The sequence below is a fragment of the Armigeres subalbatus genome, chromosome 1, assembly GCF_024139115.2.
Source record: "Armigeres subalbatus isolate Guangzhou_Male chromosome 1, GZ_Asu_2, whole genome shotgun sequence".
Classification (NCBI taxonomy): Eukaryota; Metazoa; Arthropoda; class Insecta; order Diptera; family Culicidae; genus Armigeres; species Armigeres subalbatus.
The window spans coordinates 45,324,642-45,340,479 of record NC_085139.1 but is presented as its reverse complement, the minus strand read 5'-3'; the positions used below and the strand labels follow the sequence as shown (position 1 = coordinate 45,340,479).

Genomic DNA, 15,838 nt, shown 5'->3' with positions numbered 1-15,838 from the left:
ACTCTTAAGCGGTGCTTAGGCATATGCTTGAACATGGTTTGGCGACTAAGCGGGGGTGAAGAAATCGGCCCTTAGTATATTGAAAATGCTACAAAATGACAGTCAATATTCGGCGGTAATCTAGATTAAAGCCCCTATGAATTAATACTAAAATTACTTCCTGCTCCTTAGAACACCTGTGAAAACCACAATAAAATTTGTTATAATCATCAAAATTAATTAATCCATAATAGGAACGCAAGCACCAGTTGTGGCACTATTCTTAATTTTGGTTCCTTATTTGGCAAATCCCATTGTTTTCTTATGGCCAAATAGGGACCACTAGTGCGACAACTGGTGCAAAAGACGTCAAAAATTAAGCAAAATCAATTTTTACAATTATGCTTTGCTTGTTTTGGGGGAGATCAAAGGTTTTATCGCATCATATGAAAATGCTTTATCGATATGAAACTGGTTTGCGGTGATTTGATTGGCCATTTGGCATATAAAGCACTAGTGCGACAACTGGTGCTATAGGCACAACTGGTACATCTAGCCTGTTTTGATTTTTCGTCAGTGAGCACGTATATTAGCAAGCAGGACCGACGAAATTGATGCTAAATTTCTTCGATTCGCGATGAGATGAATAAATGTTCAGTGAGATGGAAAACGGAACAGTTTGCCTATTAATATCAGATGAAACAAACAGAAATATCTAACGTGATCATGAGACAAGGGTTGAAAACACAAGCTAAGTGAATACTTTCTTTATGAGTTCTGTAAGCCTCTGTATCCTATGTTCAAATAATTATGAAGCAGTAAAACTATTCAAATTTTACCGAGTTTCAGTTAGGTTTAACAAATAATAAAAACATGCGCTATTCGATCCGAATCCAACTGTGCAGTGGATCGGATGATAGTCGGAATCGCTCTAAGACCTATTTAGATCAAGAAAATTTCAGGTTTGGAGTGGGTCAGTTGGTAATTTTGAGCCTCTACTGGACTGTTCAGTTTATTGACAGGACACTTTTACATAACGATATAAAACAAACATATTGGTCAATTTTGATGGAGTTTGCTGTATCGTATAATATATTACACTGTCAATGAACTGTTATTTTTGAAAAAGAAATAAAACAGTTGAAATCCAAAAAAATGGCGCCTATTGTCAAAGCTTCTCGGATTTCGCGTAAGCATAATTTACCCAACACATTTTTTATAAGTAAAATTGACAGTTCTAATAAAAAATGTAAATCGGGATGTCAATAAAATCATAGAAAAGATCGAAAAGAAAAACACTGTCAATGATTTGTCAATATCCAGAAACAGTAGAGCCTCTGGTAGCCCGAAAACGGAATATAAATGGTTGGAGCTGCTAAAAATCCAATAGATTGAGATTGTTATGAATATCGCAAAATGCTGAGTTAGAATTGTTTCGTTGATAATTGGATTTTATTTCTAGAAGGTAAGAAAATATATTCAATGAAAAAAAAGATTTCTAAAAAAATTGGTGGCTTAAAAAACATCGGCAATGCAAAGTGTTCTCTTTATAAACTGAACAGTCCTTAGTTGGGTCAATAAGCTTTAACTCTAGATCATAAAAAACCCACTAAAAATACCCCTGAAAAATTTGAAAATTTTCGTAGAAAATAAAAAGCTTGCCAATAAATAAACCACGGTATGAGCAATAAATAAATATAAAATTTCCACAAATTATGCTAAATATCCATAAACAATCCAAAAAGAATCATAGAACAAAAATTAATAAGCACTTTTAAAAGCAAAAATAATAATAATAAAAGAAAAAAATTTCCATGAAAAAATCAAATTGTTCCACGGAAAAAATACAAAATTTCCACAAATAAATCAATATCAGCAATTAACAAATTTTCACAAATTAAACATTTTATTTCATAAAAAAATTAAAAATTTCCACAGAATAATCATGAAGAAATATCAAAACCAATGAAACTGAACATTTTCCTATAGACGACTCCTTCTTTTAAAGCGTTAAAAATTCATGGAAAATTTAAACAATCTTATTGCTTTTTTATATTTTTTAAAGGAAATTTTATTGTCCTTAATTGATTATTCTGTGAAAAATATTTATTTATTTTTTGAAAAAAAATATTTTGTGAAAAATTTTGTATTTTTCCGTGGAACATTTTGATTTCTCTATGGAAAATTCTTTTTCTTTAAGCGCAATTTTTGGTTTTAAAAGTACTAATTTATTTTCGTTTTGTGGAAAGTTCTTAAGTGTTTATGGAATTTTTGCATTATTTATTTGTGAAAATTTTATATTTATTTGTTGCTAATACCCTGATTTATTTATTGGCAATTTCCTATTTTCTACTTCTTTTCTCTCTAATTCTATTTTGCTGCCAGTAAAACCCTACGCTAGAGAGTTTTGTTTGATGTTGAAATCGCTTTCGGACCTATTCCGATCAAGCCTTCTTGAAATCAATTTTGGTCGGCATCGTCATCGGAAGTAGGAGAATACAAAAAAACCTAACTAAGAACCCAGAAAAAAAATGGAGTTGCGTAGTAGGCTTCCCCGTGAATAGAAGTGTTTTTTGTGTTTGACATTTTTGCATCTCATGAAAAATTTAATTTTGTGAACTGTTTTATTTTTCCCTATTGAACAATAACCTATAAAATAGAAGTCCTGTTAAGCTAAGTGGAGAAAAAGTAACGATCTCAGTGAGAATATGAATCCTTGGTGAATCACGGTATAATAAATGCCATCTGTATGAATCTTCGACGGGAAATTTGGTGAGATCGAATCATGTTATTCTTTTTTTAAGCTAACAATAAAATGGTTAAACATACAAACCATATCATGTACAAAAGAGTACAACCACTCTTTATTGAGCTTGCTGATGTTTGGTCGTCATACTCTTGCAGGTGCATGGGAGGGATGGGAGTAGTTTTCATCGAGTAGCGTTGCACGGTGTATAATTCGGTGCTATAGGTGCTATAGTTTGGGAGTGTTTGAGGGAGGAGGATGATGAACATCAGCAGGTTGTTTTCTTCCAGTGGGAATTGGGATTTCGTTTTTTCTCCCACGCTAGCGATGTTCAAATGAACAAAATTAAGATCTGAGATTACCAAAATACCAAGGTATTAAAATATTTTCGAAATAACCATCGACGATGGCGTCAGTTCTCAATAAGCTCTAGAATTTTTTTGCTAGCAATTGACAAACATGCTCACAATTTGTTTTAGGAAATGTTTTTAAATTATTAAATTATCAATAATTTCGTCTTTATGTTAAAAATTTCGAACATCAATAAATTACGCTCCAGCACTACAATATCTGAGGCAAAAAATATTTTTCAATGATTTATGTAGATATTACTTAATTGCGCTATATTGTGCTAACATTGTACTTAGTCAGCCATATCGATCTGTAGAAGATATAGTTATCAAATAATTCGGTTTCTTATTGTTCATAATCGCTATGTGATCCGTGCTCGGAATGCTGGGGAAAGGATTTTCTTAAATTAATAAAATCGTACGTGGCAGAGTCTCGTTATTCATTTGACGAGTTTTGCTGATTTAATTTATTTGGCAGATATTATTTAGATCGCGCCCTAGCAGGATTTTATTTTGTCAACCAGAATGGCATTATGTGGAGGGGTCATCGCTCTCACCGGCAGCCTGCAGGTCGGATAGCAAAACCGTTTAAAACGATCTCTTATATTTTAGTCTTCTTGCCATCAGATACATTCAATCTATTCTACAAGCATTCCAAGTACTTAAAACAGTGACCCATTTCACCCCCATTTGAGCCATTGTCACCCCGACGACAGTACATCCATCATACATTAACTGAAACTGACTTTTATGGAACGGAGTATACTCATTATAATGAACTCAAAGAACTGTTTATATTACATTTACACAATTTATTTATACTATCTATTTTTATATTCACTGTTTTCTTATTACCAAATTCATGATATTCATAATTTAATCATTAAATAAAACACCCTGGGCTAGACCAAGCATGAACTCATCACCTCCGGTTTGAATATGCTAAGCTATAAGAATTTCGGCGGCATGATATTCATCATATACTGTATATTAATTTTATTAAATTAAATTAAATTAAATTTCATCACATTTCTTCTAGAAAAATATATTAAGCTTTTAGTGGAATGTATTAAACCGTCTAAGACGAATTAAGTAAGGTACCCCGGGGCAAGTGAAAATACGGGGTAAGTGGGTACTATGGCTGCCGATGAATCGATGAACGTTTTTAATGGTAACAATGTTCTAGAAAGATGAAGCAGGACTATCAACGAATGCACCCGACACAAAAATATTTGGAATTAAAACCATTTGAGGAACCATGCTAATGCTATTGTTTGATCATGACTTAAAACTCCCGAGAAAAGCTATTACTTTTTTTTGATTCAATGGATCTCCAACAGAATAGTCGTTCCTAAATATTCAATTGATGTGGAAAGCGAATAGGTTGAGCAAATTAATAATTGTGTGACACCAAAAATGATTTAAAAATTTTAATTAAAGCCAAAACTTGCAGTTTTCACTTGCCTTTACGTTTTAACATACATGGGGCAAGTGGGACATATTTGAACAACATTTTCGATAGAACAATTTTAACTGCTTTAAGATATTTGTCTAGTGAAAAATAACTTTGCCATTCATATATCATATGGATCTGAATCAGATGTGGTTTGATATCATTGGTTTCGTTGTTAAAAAGTATTTTACAGTTCATTAACATATGTTTATTTTACATTCTTAAAATTATCTCCCGAATGAAAAAGAGCAATGGTTATAACTATACGATATATTTCCGTTTACAGTGCAAATAACTCATTTATTCTGCAATAGGTCAGCAGGTTTTGTTTCGTGTTTTGTTATTTTTAAACTTTGCATCAGATTTACAGATTTTCAGATACACAAAGTGCTTAACATATAAATTGGCAATTTCGTTCTATTACAAATTTAGAACACTGCGCATTGCCTGAATGAAAACTTTTCTTTTGAAGTATCTTGATTTATGTAATAATTCGTGTTCTAAACAGGGAAATATTAATTCGAATGGTGAATATAGATTTACTTATCCTTTCCACTTTAAACATTTGGTACAAAAGTAAGCTAATAGAAAGCAAGACAAGAGACAATTGAACAGTGAGTCGGCTGTTGTCTTGTTTTCATTATAACATTATAATCCCTTTCTTGTTGGTAAAACACAAGTCCGACAAACAACCAACCTCCATCCATGATCTGAAAATACCACAACTCAGAAATAATATTAACATTATAAATTCCTTTAATTAGTTTCATTTGATAGTATAAAGCAGAATAGGTCCCACTTGCCCCGTTTGGAGGGGTAAGTGGGTCCTACAGGTGAATTTATTTCTTTCACTACCAACACTTTTTGTAATTGAATAAATGGCTTCCAACACGTCTACACTTCAACAACGGAAGCATATAATGATGTATCCCTGGTTAATGTTCTGAAATACCCTGTTGTCTAAGTATGCGTTAGCGATTTTGCTGAACTAGCGTTTTTTTAGGTCCCACTTGCCCCGGTGTACCTTACTGTCCATTTAATTCCACCAGTTAATTTTCGTTATCTTTGCAGATACGTATTTCGACCACAACTGTGTGGTCGTCTTCAGTGTCTTGTACTTGACTCGACTAAGATTCCAAACACAGTTCCACCCAATTCGTTTTGGCAATATTCAATTTTGGCTACATTCGATTTTGGCAACTTACGTTTATAAATCCTTAGATTATCACGAAATTAAAAAATGTGTTCGAAAGATGAGTATAGTTTATATAGAGAAAAGAAAAAAAAGGGTGTGTTATAGTATTGTATAGAATATATACATATTCATTTTAATTTCATTTTTAATCATTCAATTTAATTCAAATGCTCATGCTATTATGTATGATACTGCCATCCGTCTTTTTATTTCATCTTTTCAGAAATCAAGAAGTCTATTTTTCGATCTTTGAACCAGAATGAAATATACTCTGAAGATAGCATAAATCTAAAACTAGCTAGTGTTGAAGTAAGATCCTCCATCATCCAGGACATACGAATGGAAGCTTGGTGAGAGAATTCCATTATATATACTTGGCAAATTATATTGAAACTATATGATTATATACCAAAAAAAAAAACGAAGCCATCAGGGCACCCGATTGAAGCGATTTGGATAGGAAGAGTGGAATCGCCAACTTCCTATTGTTAACATCTCGTGGATAAAGGGCGGGCTCTTCTCCCCATCTATTGGGTCAATCTGGGAAACGAGGGCTATATTATAATATTGTATGTACGAACTTTCTTCTGGAAGGAGATTCTCTATAATCCTCCCGTGGATTCGCATAAGTGTCTCTGCTTATGGAACCACCCCACCCATTTTTGGCCCTTCATACAGGAGTCTAATGAAATACAAACAGTAGTATAATCATGATCAAATCGCTTGTCAGATATGGCCAGTGCTATCGGCAGGTGCCTTGCTACAATAGATGGTAGTATCATCATCATCATCATCATCAACTAAGAACCCAGAAAAAAAAGACCAAGTGATTTCCATCTGACAATTTTAACACAGCAAAAATTAGTTTACAGAAATCCCTCGATGCTGAGAATTCTACTTTCAAAGCTCTTAGATGGGTGCCTTAATTTCAAATACGCACCCTATTTAATTGCTTTTTATCTCTCTATTTTCAGGCTCCAGTGATAAAAGTCAAATTAAGTTTTTCACTGCTGATTCAATATTCAACGAATTCGCCTTTTTTTCCTTATGACACACAAGTTTCTGGTTTGTTGAAATCGGAAATATCGCTGGGTCAAATGCAGTTAGCAACTTTTTTGGGCTACATGAAAATTTACCAAAATACGAGCAAGTTTACCCTTTTTTTTAGTATTTTTATTAAGGAGAATTTCAGCCGTAGGCTGGCTCATCTCCACAAGTTTATTTCTATATTGGGGTACACTTTTCCATTGCATTATAGACCATGAACGCTAATACCTCGGCCGTTTCTCGATGGATCTCCAATATTGTTGGATCATTCGATCAAGCATGAGTCAACGCTTCATTGTATTGTTCTAAAAATACGGATTTTCAACTATTTATTATTAAAAATTGGAAAACAATTTAGAAATAGTAAAACAACCAATCCCGTACATGCATCGCAAGCACAGACATCAATATCAAGCAACTTGCGGGTTTGGATCTAATCCTCAGTCTAAACAAAATTTCACGCAGAGCGTACGCAGCAGAGTGGAAACAGCAGCACGATGGCATTGGTAACATTTTCAACGGAAAACCATCGCGTCGCCGTCGGAGGTCATTATTCAACCTCAACGAACCAGCACAAAAAAGCAAAATAGTTCTTTTGCCTTTCTCGTATACTAAGTATACGGTAAAGGCTATATGATCGCTCCAAAAACAAACTTTTTATAGAAGGCCCGGAGACCCATAGTGTTATATACCAATCGACTCAGTTCGACGAATCGAGGTGATGTCTGTGTGTGTGTGTGTGTGTGTGTGTGTGTGTGTGTGTGTGTGTGTGTGTGTGTGTGTGTGTGTGTGTGTGTGTGTGTGTGTGTGTGTGTGTGTGTGTGTGTGTGTGTGTGTGTGTGCGCAAAACTACTCAAAAAATGTCACTCATTTTTCGGGCACTTATCCTCAACCGATTTGCTTGCAACAAGTTGCATTCTACGCAGAATCCTGTCCCATTGTTTCCTATTTGAAATTGGTCAGATCGGACTATGGGATCAGAAGTTATGGCCAAAACACAAATTCATACGAAAAAATCGCGTAAAAATGTCACTCATTTTTCGGGCACTTATCCTCAACCGATTTGTTTGCAACAAGTTGCATTCGACGCAAAATCCTGTCCCATTGTTCCCTATTTGAAATTGGTAAGATCGGACTATGGGATCAAAAGTTATGGCCAAAATACAAATTCATACAAAAAAAATGGCGTAAAAAATGTCACTCATTTTTCGGGAACTTATTCTCAACCGATTTGCTCGCAACAAGTTGCATTCGATGCAGATCCTGTCCCATTGTTTCCTATTTGAAATTGGCCAGATCGAACTATGGGATCGAAAGTTATGGCCAAAATACAAATTCATACGAAAAAATCGCGTAAGAAATGTCACTCATTTTCCGGGCACTTATCCTCAATCGATTTGCTCACAACAAGTTGCATTCGACGTAGAATCCTGTCCCATTGTTTCCTATAGAAAATTGGCCATATCGGACTATGGGATCGAAAATTATACCATTTTTTTTTATGAAAAAATCGATACAAAAAATTTTCCCTCATTTTTCAGGCACCTTTCCTCAACCGATTTGCTCGCATTAAAATACTAATTTTAAAACTACTAAAAAAATTCCATTTTTTGTTCTTATGCTCATCCGATTTGTTTGCAACAAATTGCGTTTGGCGAGAATTTTTTTATGCATATAAACAAATATGAAAAATAAGACCAATCCACATATTGGTGTTATTTGAAATTTTTCCAAACCTTTTGAACGAACGAGAAAGGCACCATCACCGCTAGGTGGATTAATCTGGGTTTTTTTTTTACCATGTAGTTTATTTAAAGGCTCAGTCGTGCAACAAAACACTTTGCGGAGCCACAAATCTAATGCATTACAATAATAATACAATACAATCTTTTAATCTAATCATCAATATAAAATTCAATTTCGTCCACATTCAAATTCATAAACGTGGCTAATCTGGGGTGGCATTGCGCATCTCGATTCGAACGTAATTCTATCGAGTCGAACATGTTTGGCATTACGGCTTTCGATTCGATCTCGAAAACGACTCATCGTTCGAGTATGCTCGACGAGGTACAAGAATAACGAGATGTTTTGGCATTATGGAAACTCGATAGCACACTGAAAAACGACTCAATTCGAATGAAAAACACTCGTCACCTTTATAGCTTTCGAATGTTGTTCGAGAGTAATTTCTTGCTGAAAGTTTTCAATTATATTTGTTAATATTTCTCTACGGGAAGAGAATAAATGTTTCATTATTGTATCTCGAAGGAAAAAATGTCATTAGAATACCTACTTTTAAAGTTTCCACGCAATATGCAATCTCTAATTATCCCGAAATCCGCGTAAAAACGACTTCAACTAAAATCGTTTTTTTTTTATAAACCGCGTGAAAAATCTATGGGGAAAATCTGCGTAAAAATAGTTGAGTTAAATAAAAAAACGCGCAAAAGATGACCCAAGTGCATATAACTAAATCACATGGAAACAAAGTAATTTATTCTCGAATCCTTCTATAGCTTTAAATTATTTAGCTCAAAATTGGATCTGTGGCATAAACTCGAATAAACATAAGTTTGAGTCGTAACAATATCTCAATTTACAAAACTTATCGTATAGGCATAATGTTTAAATCGGTTGAAACTGCTCAATAAATAATATTGCTTTCTATAGTCATTGAGCATAATTTGCTTGTTTATAAATTAACTGCCAATTCATGCCCTGAAGGATGCCTTTCCAACTAGCAACATGCTACACGCTGATGAAATTACATCTCTTATTCTCTCTGTTTACTCACATTCGCCATGCGCTGAAGGTTGTCTCTCCAGCGCGGCATACTAAACACGGAGACAGCTATCTCTTATTCTCTCTGTTTACATTTGGTTTGACAGAACATACTCGATTGAGCTAGTACAGCACCATTCGAAATCTTGTACTGCGACTGAATGAAGTCGAACGAAATACATAATGCCGCATTTTTTTCGAAACGAATGCAAAAACGTACGAATCAAGTGATTCGATTCGAGATGCACAATGCCACCCCTGATCTTGTCGTATGCTATCACCTCCCGTCGTTCGTCTGCGTCTTCTATCCATTCATATGAAGGGATTCTACACCTCGTCCTCTCAGGCGTTGCGTTCGGAACGATGACAGAACTGCTTGTTTTCTCGTTCGATGATGGTTCGTTTGCGCTCTTCGATTCGATATCTGCACACTCTGCGCCAGATGAACGTTGTCGCTTTGCTATTATTTTTTTCGCATTCTTTTTCAATTTGTTGGTCTTTTGTGTTCCACTGCCGTGCGCAACTGGATCAATTGCAACAGCACTAACTTCTACCTTCTTTGTGGCTTGTTTTGCTATATTATCAGCAAGCTCTTTGTTCGTACGCTGTAACATGCTCCGTCGTTCGAGCACCGCCGGGCACGACTTTCGCATATGCGAGTCGGCTTTGCAGATGAAGCATTTTGGTTTTAACCCTTGGTAGAAAATTCTTCCTTTCAGATTTCGAAAATATAGAATTTCCGGAATCTCCTTATCAATTTCTAAATAAACGCCATGGACTCCAGTGAACATATCGAGTTCGTATTCTGCTGAGAACCGCTCACGTACTACGCGTTTAACTTTGCCGAATCTTGCCATCACGGATGATAAGTCGGAATCCGAAATCTCCGGTGGCAGATCAAAAATTCTCACATACCGAGTATTTCTTCCGGCTACGTTCATATGCACCGTTACCATCTTTCCATTGGCGTAATGAAACGGTAGCATCTCATCGTTGTTTCGCAAAGCATATTCCATCGCCTCCACACTTTTAAAACGTATAAATACGGATTTCTCATCGGCTATTTTGTACGCTGTTTCCATCGACAGCTTATCACTTTTCAGTGTTTTCACGAAACGGGCCATATCAGCCAAAGATGGTTGAAAGGCACCGTCGGGAAACAAAAACGCCAGCGTGTTTTTCACAGCGACTATGCCAGACATTTTAATCGGCAGTATCGTATATCGCGCACGATAAAAACAACAACAAAGCTAAACTCCGAGTGAACACACGCGTCTATCCACATCAAGATTTAATCGTTCACTCCAAAAATAGTTCTTTTGTCTGGGTGAATATTTTTCTCGGTCAATACCTCTTCTTGGACAAATAGTTTAAGTCCAGAAAAGGACAGTGTGTAATTAATTTTTGAAGTTCCTCTCACTTTGCCACCGGCTCCATATAAGGGAAGATCCATAAAGTACGTCACGCAAAAATCGGCGATTTTCAATCCCCCCTCCCCCCTTCGTCACACTTTTTGTAATACACCTCTAAAATTTTTGTATGGATCGTCACGCTGCTCTGAACCCCCCCTCCCCCCTAGAGGCGTGACGTACTTTGTGGACGGCCCCTAAAACGATACACGTACGTTTCCATTGTGAGCGGAAACCAAACGTTGCAAATAAATAAATTTGCGTTTGGTTTCGCGCCACTTACGATTCTGTTATTTTTTCCTTTATATCGGACCTTTCTTGAGGATGGTGTCTTCTAAGATTATGATGTCCTTCACTGAAAGCCAGTCGAGCAAACCGCCCTTGAGTCCAAAACATGCGATCTACAACCACGACACTGGTTTTTTTCGTGCACATAGGGTAAATCACTACTTGGGCCTGTGGACCCGATTCCCGGCACACTGCACAGAAAACTAAGGATTTACACTTTTTGGAAGCCGTAGGTTTATGGTTGATAATTTTAAAAAAGTCTCCCATTTATATCGCACAATACTAAATATTTTTCAACCATTTATTTCACTCCTAATTGATCCAATTATAGAAAATAAAAATGTGCATTCCGAACAATCACTCTCCGTTGCTACACCACTGAGCCGGAGTGAATCTTTCCACTTTTACAAAACGGTGTTTTCATGTAAACACCTACCTGAAACTCGTCACAGTTCTCGATATAATCATTGCTGGAAGCTGTTTATCACCACACAATAATTCTAAACTCACGCACTTTAATCTTTTTCATTAGTTTGTTTCACTAAAACTAATATAAACATATTGGAATACATTTAAAAATGTATCCTCAAATCGAACAAAAATTCACCTCGGCCTAAGAACTTCTAGCCGCACCGTGCTGCCAGAAGGCCAGGAGTCTTTTTTAGTATGAACAAAATCCTTCAACGTTCATAGGAAAACTATCTAATTAGTTGACCGTATCATGTTATTTGTTATTCTCTCTCTCTCTCTATTTCAAAAAGTGACAAAAATATAGTTTTTAAGCGTTTGGAAGTAATTTGGATGAGTGAATATATCTTTTCAACCAAATAAAAATTATTATAAATAATACCGTCTGGCATCATGTCAGCGTTGAACGTGCTTATTTTTGTTTACGTCGCATTTTCTACCGTCCCGAGAGAGAATGAGAGTAAGGTGTTGAGAGATTGAGCGAAATTTTGCTTAGGCCGGGAACCGGTTTGGAAGTGGGCCGGAAATGAAATCGCTATGACTGAAATTAGTGCTGGACCTCGTTAATTTAAATCAAATAAAAGCTTTTTCAAACGATTTTCACCAAGAAAAGCTATTTTTAAGCAGAAGTGAACCCCATTGCAGTATTGCACGGCACACGAAATTTAGGAAAAGTTGCTTCCTGTCATAAATATCAATTAAATAATGCAGTCGCATGCATGTTAGGCCGGGAATGGGGTAAGAAACCCTATACTCTAGCTCTATAATAGCTTTCTTTTACCGAAAAGGCGAAATTATTTACTTGTGTTTTTCGTCACTCAAAGTTCCAATATTTATTCACATGCATATGGCAACTTCAATCAAATATTTCTTAGCAACAGTAGATTTGTAGTCCCGAACTCAAGGACATTTTGGATGACCCAGAATGTTCCGAATATAATGAAATGCATTTTGAAGTATTGAGTACCAAAAATAGCTTCTAACTAGCCGTAGATCTTGTGATGAACCTTTTCCATATGAAGAATCACAAAACTAAAGAATAAAAAAAAAGTTGTAGATCTCAAGTCCAGAACTCAAGGACAGTTTGGATGAACCAGTATACCCCAAAACTATCTTACGATGTTTGTCGACTTCCCCTAGGTTTGGGATATCCTGGGTCATCAAAACGGTTGACTTCCCAGGTGGAGTTATGAATATAATTAAATGCATATGCTTTGAACTCTGTAAAACGGATTCCATGCAGCTGTAGATTTCAAGTTCCAACCCCAAGGACAGTTTGGATGACGCAGAATATCTCAAAACGATCTTACGATATCTGTTGACCTCTTTGGAGATGTAATGGATATAATTGAATGGATAACGAAGGTTGGAGTACCGAAAAAGCTTCTAAGCAGATGTATATCTCAAGTCCTGAAATCAAGAAAAGTTTGGATAACCCAGAATATCCCAGAACTACATTGCGGTGGTTTTTCACCTTCACCTTTGAGTAACGAATAGAATATTTTTTGCAGCTGTAGATTTTTCAAAGATAGAATAGTTTATTGTATATCATTTATTTATTTATTTAATTATAATTCATCTGACAGCTTAGTCTTAATGAATGAAACTAAAACTAACGGTTACAATAATAGTGACCTCTTCACCCTATTTTTAAAACGTTCGGGTGCTTCGCAAAATTTTTGACTCAACCATTGTAAATGTCCTGATCATTGCAGAGACTGGTTCGTTGTGCCCAAAGAACGTACGATGAAATCGATCCTGCAGTAGTGATCGTTGTCGAAGAGGTCGTTGAATGGCACGAATATCCAGTAGCCCGAGCAACCGAGGAGAGTCGATTTCTCCGCACAGTAGTCTAGCCACGAATGTCGCTTGCTATGGTAACTCTACGGATACGTTTGGATAAAAATCTTATTTTGAAACAGTACAATCCGCTGCCAACATAGGGTAACTGAACCAGCTCATTGCCAAGTTTCTAATTTGGCTTTGCAAAACTTCGAAAATAAAGCCATTTCCGAGGGTTTTATTAGCTGGTACAGGAGATATATCCCTTAAGCTTCTTCACTGTGCACACTTCAGAAATGAAGACATTCGAAAAGGATTAACGATTGATATTTAAATGGACAACTTCTCACTATGAAAAGTGAGAATTGCGTAGTGTGAAGAGAGAAATGATGAGTGAGAATCAAAACGTCTTATCTTATTACTCAATTCTCACTGTGAACATTTAGTCTCTCTTCTTACTCCTCGTATCTCACTTCTCACTTTTCACTGCGAAAAGTTAGTAGTGAGAAATGAGAAGAGAGACGTGTCGCAACTCACATCAATCTTGTCACTTTTCACAGTGATAATTGAGTAATAAGAAGTGAGTAGTAAGATGTCTTACTTCTCACTCATCATTTCTCACTTTTCGTAGTGAGAAGTGAGAAATGATGAGTGAGAAATGAGAAGGGAGACTGTTCACTTCTTATTAGTCATTTATCACATGCGGTGTGAGTTGCGACACGTCTCACTTCTTACTTCGCACTACTCACTTTTCACAGTGATAATTGGGAGGAGGTACGAGGAATGAGAAGTGAGACGTCTTCTCATTTTTCACAGTGAGAGTTGAATAATAAAGTGTGAGAAGTAGGACGTTCTAATTATCACTAATTATTACTTACTTCTCATTACGCAATTCTCACGTTTCATAGCAGTGAGAAGTGAAAAGTGAGGCGTCTCTTTTATTATTTATCACTCATCATTTCTCACTTCTTTCAATCTTACTCATCATTTCTCACTTCGCACTAGTAGACAGTAGTGAGAAGTAATATATGAGGAGTGAGAAATGAGAAGTGAGAAGTTTCACTTTTGACTTCTCACTCATCATTTCTCGCTTCTCATTTCTGACATCTTATTTCGCACTTCTCTGTTTTCACAAATAGAAGTGGAAGCGAGAAATAAGGAGTGTTAAGTAAGAAGCGAGACGTCTCACTTCTTGCTTCTTACTGCTCATTACTCACTCTCCACTCCTCATTATTCACTCTTCACTCCGCATTACTCACTTCTCACTTTGAAAAGTCAAAATTAGAAGTGCAAGGACTCACTCTCGCTCCTTATTTCTCACTTTTCACTTTTCGCAGTGGTTATTTTTGCCAAACGACATTTTCGGTTAAATGACCTATACGGCCAAATGACCTGTTCGGCCAAATGATCATCCGGTCGATTAGCATGTAAATAAATTTCGGCCAAATGGCTCTTTTCCGCAGTATGACACCTAGGTGCAGAGAACTGATCAAGTTTTTTCCCTGCTTTGGTGGGACGCTAGCGAAAAATGGTGCAATTGTATAATTAATAATTTTACGTGGTAGGACGTCTGCATTGGTTTGACACCCACAAGAAGAAAGGTTTCGTTGTGTGTGGATTAGATTCACCAATTAGGATCAGCTAAACATTCTTCAAAAACAATATAAAAATGTGTAACTGAAAAAGTGCCCCATGTCCGATTGGATGTTTTTTTTTTTAATATTTTGGTCCTCCTTTGTTTAAAAGTTCAAAAACTTACCTCCCAAACTGGTACCAGTCTATATGAATTTCTAGAAAAAAAAAATAAAAGGCCTAAGCAATTGATTGGCTCTACTAAAGCACGGATATTTCAATATGAACCGCAGCAATAAAATGATTACGCAGCAATAAAATTATTATAAATGTCCACTTTCATGATTTCACCAATTAAAAATGCATATTCCACTACAGCTCGTTTTTTCTTCTTTTTTCCCATTTCAGAGTTATAACAAATTATTTTGTGGTCTCGCTGGCCATGGCAGACATCATGGTCGCGATGATGGCCATGACATTTAATTTCAGTGTACAAATTACGGGAAGGTAAGTGCAGCGCGCAGAGGATGCAACTTCCGTCGTCACATTTGCGTGTCTCTAATCGAATGAGCATCAAATGGAAACGCGGGGAGAAATCCTGTTGGCAACTCTTTGAAGCTGGTCAGCGAGCGTGAGATTCAATTTCTGAATTTTTCCACTTTTTTCGGTACCTCGTTTGCGTCGCTTCCAACGGCGACTACTGACGATGACTATCCCATATGGAACTTGTCACTCGGGAATCCCTCGACGTGGATGTATGATGAA

The 15,838-nt window shown here is 36.2% G+C and overlaps 1 protein-coding gene across 1 annotated transcript in view; it reads left to right on the top strand.

The window, feature by feature from the left end:
• Positions 1 to 15,838, top strand: part of LOC134225109 (octopamine receptor beta-2R-like) — a 263,835-nt gene that overhangs the window by 227,014 nt on the left and 20,983 nt on the right. Inside the window, exon 4 of the mRNA XM_062704896.1 lies at positions 15,482 to 15,580. Coding sequence (XP_062560880.1) covers positions 15,482 to 15,580 — 99 coding nt within the window. The remainder of the gene's footprint in view (positions 1 to 15,481; positions 15,581 to 15,838) is intronic.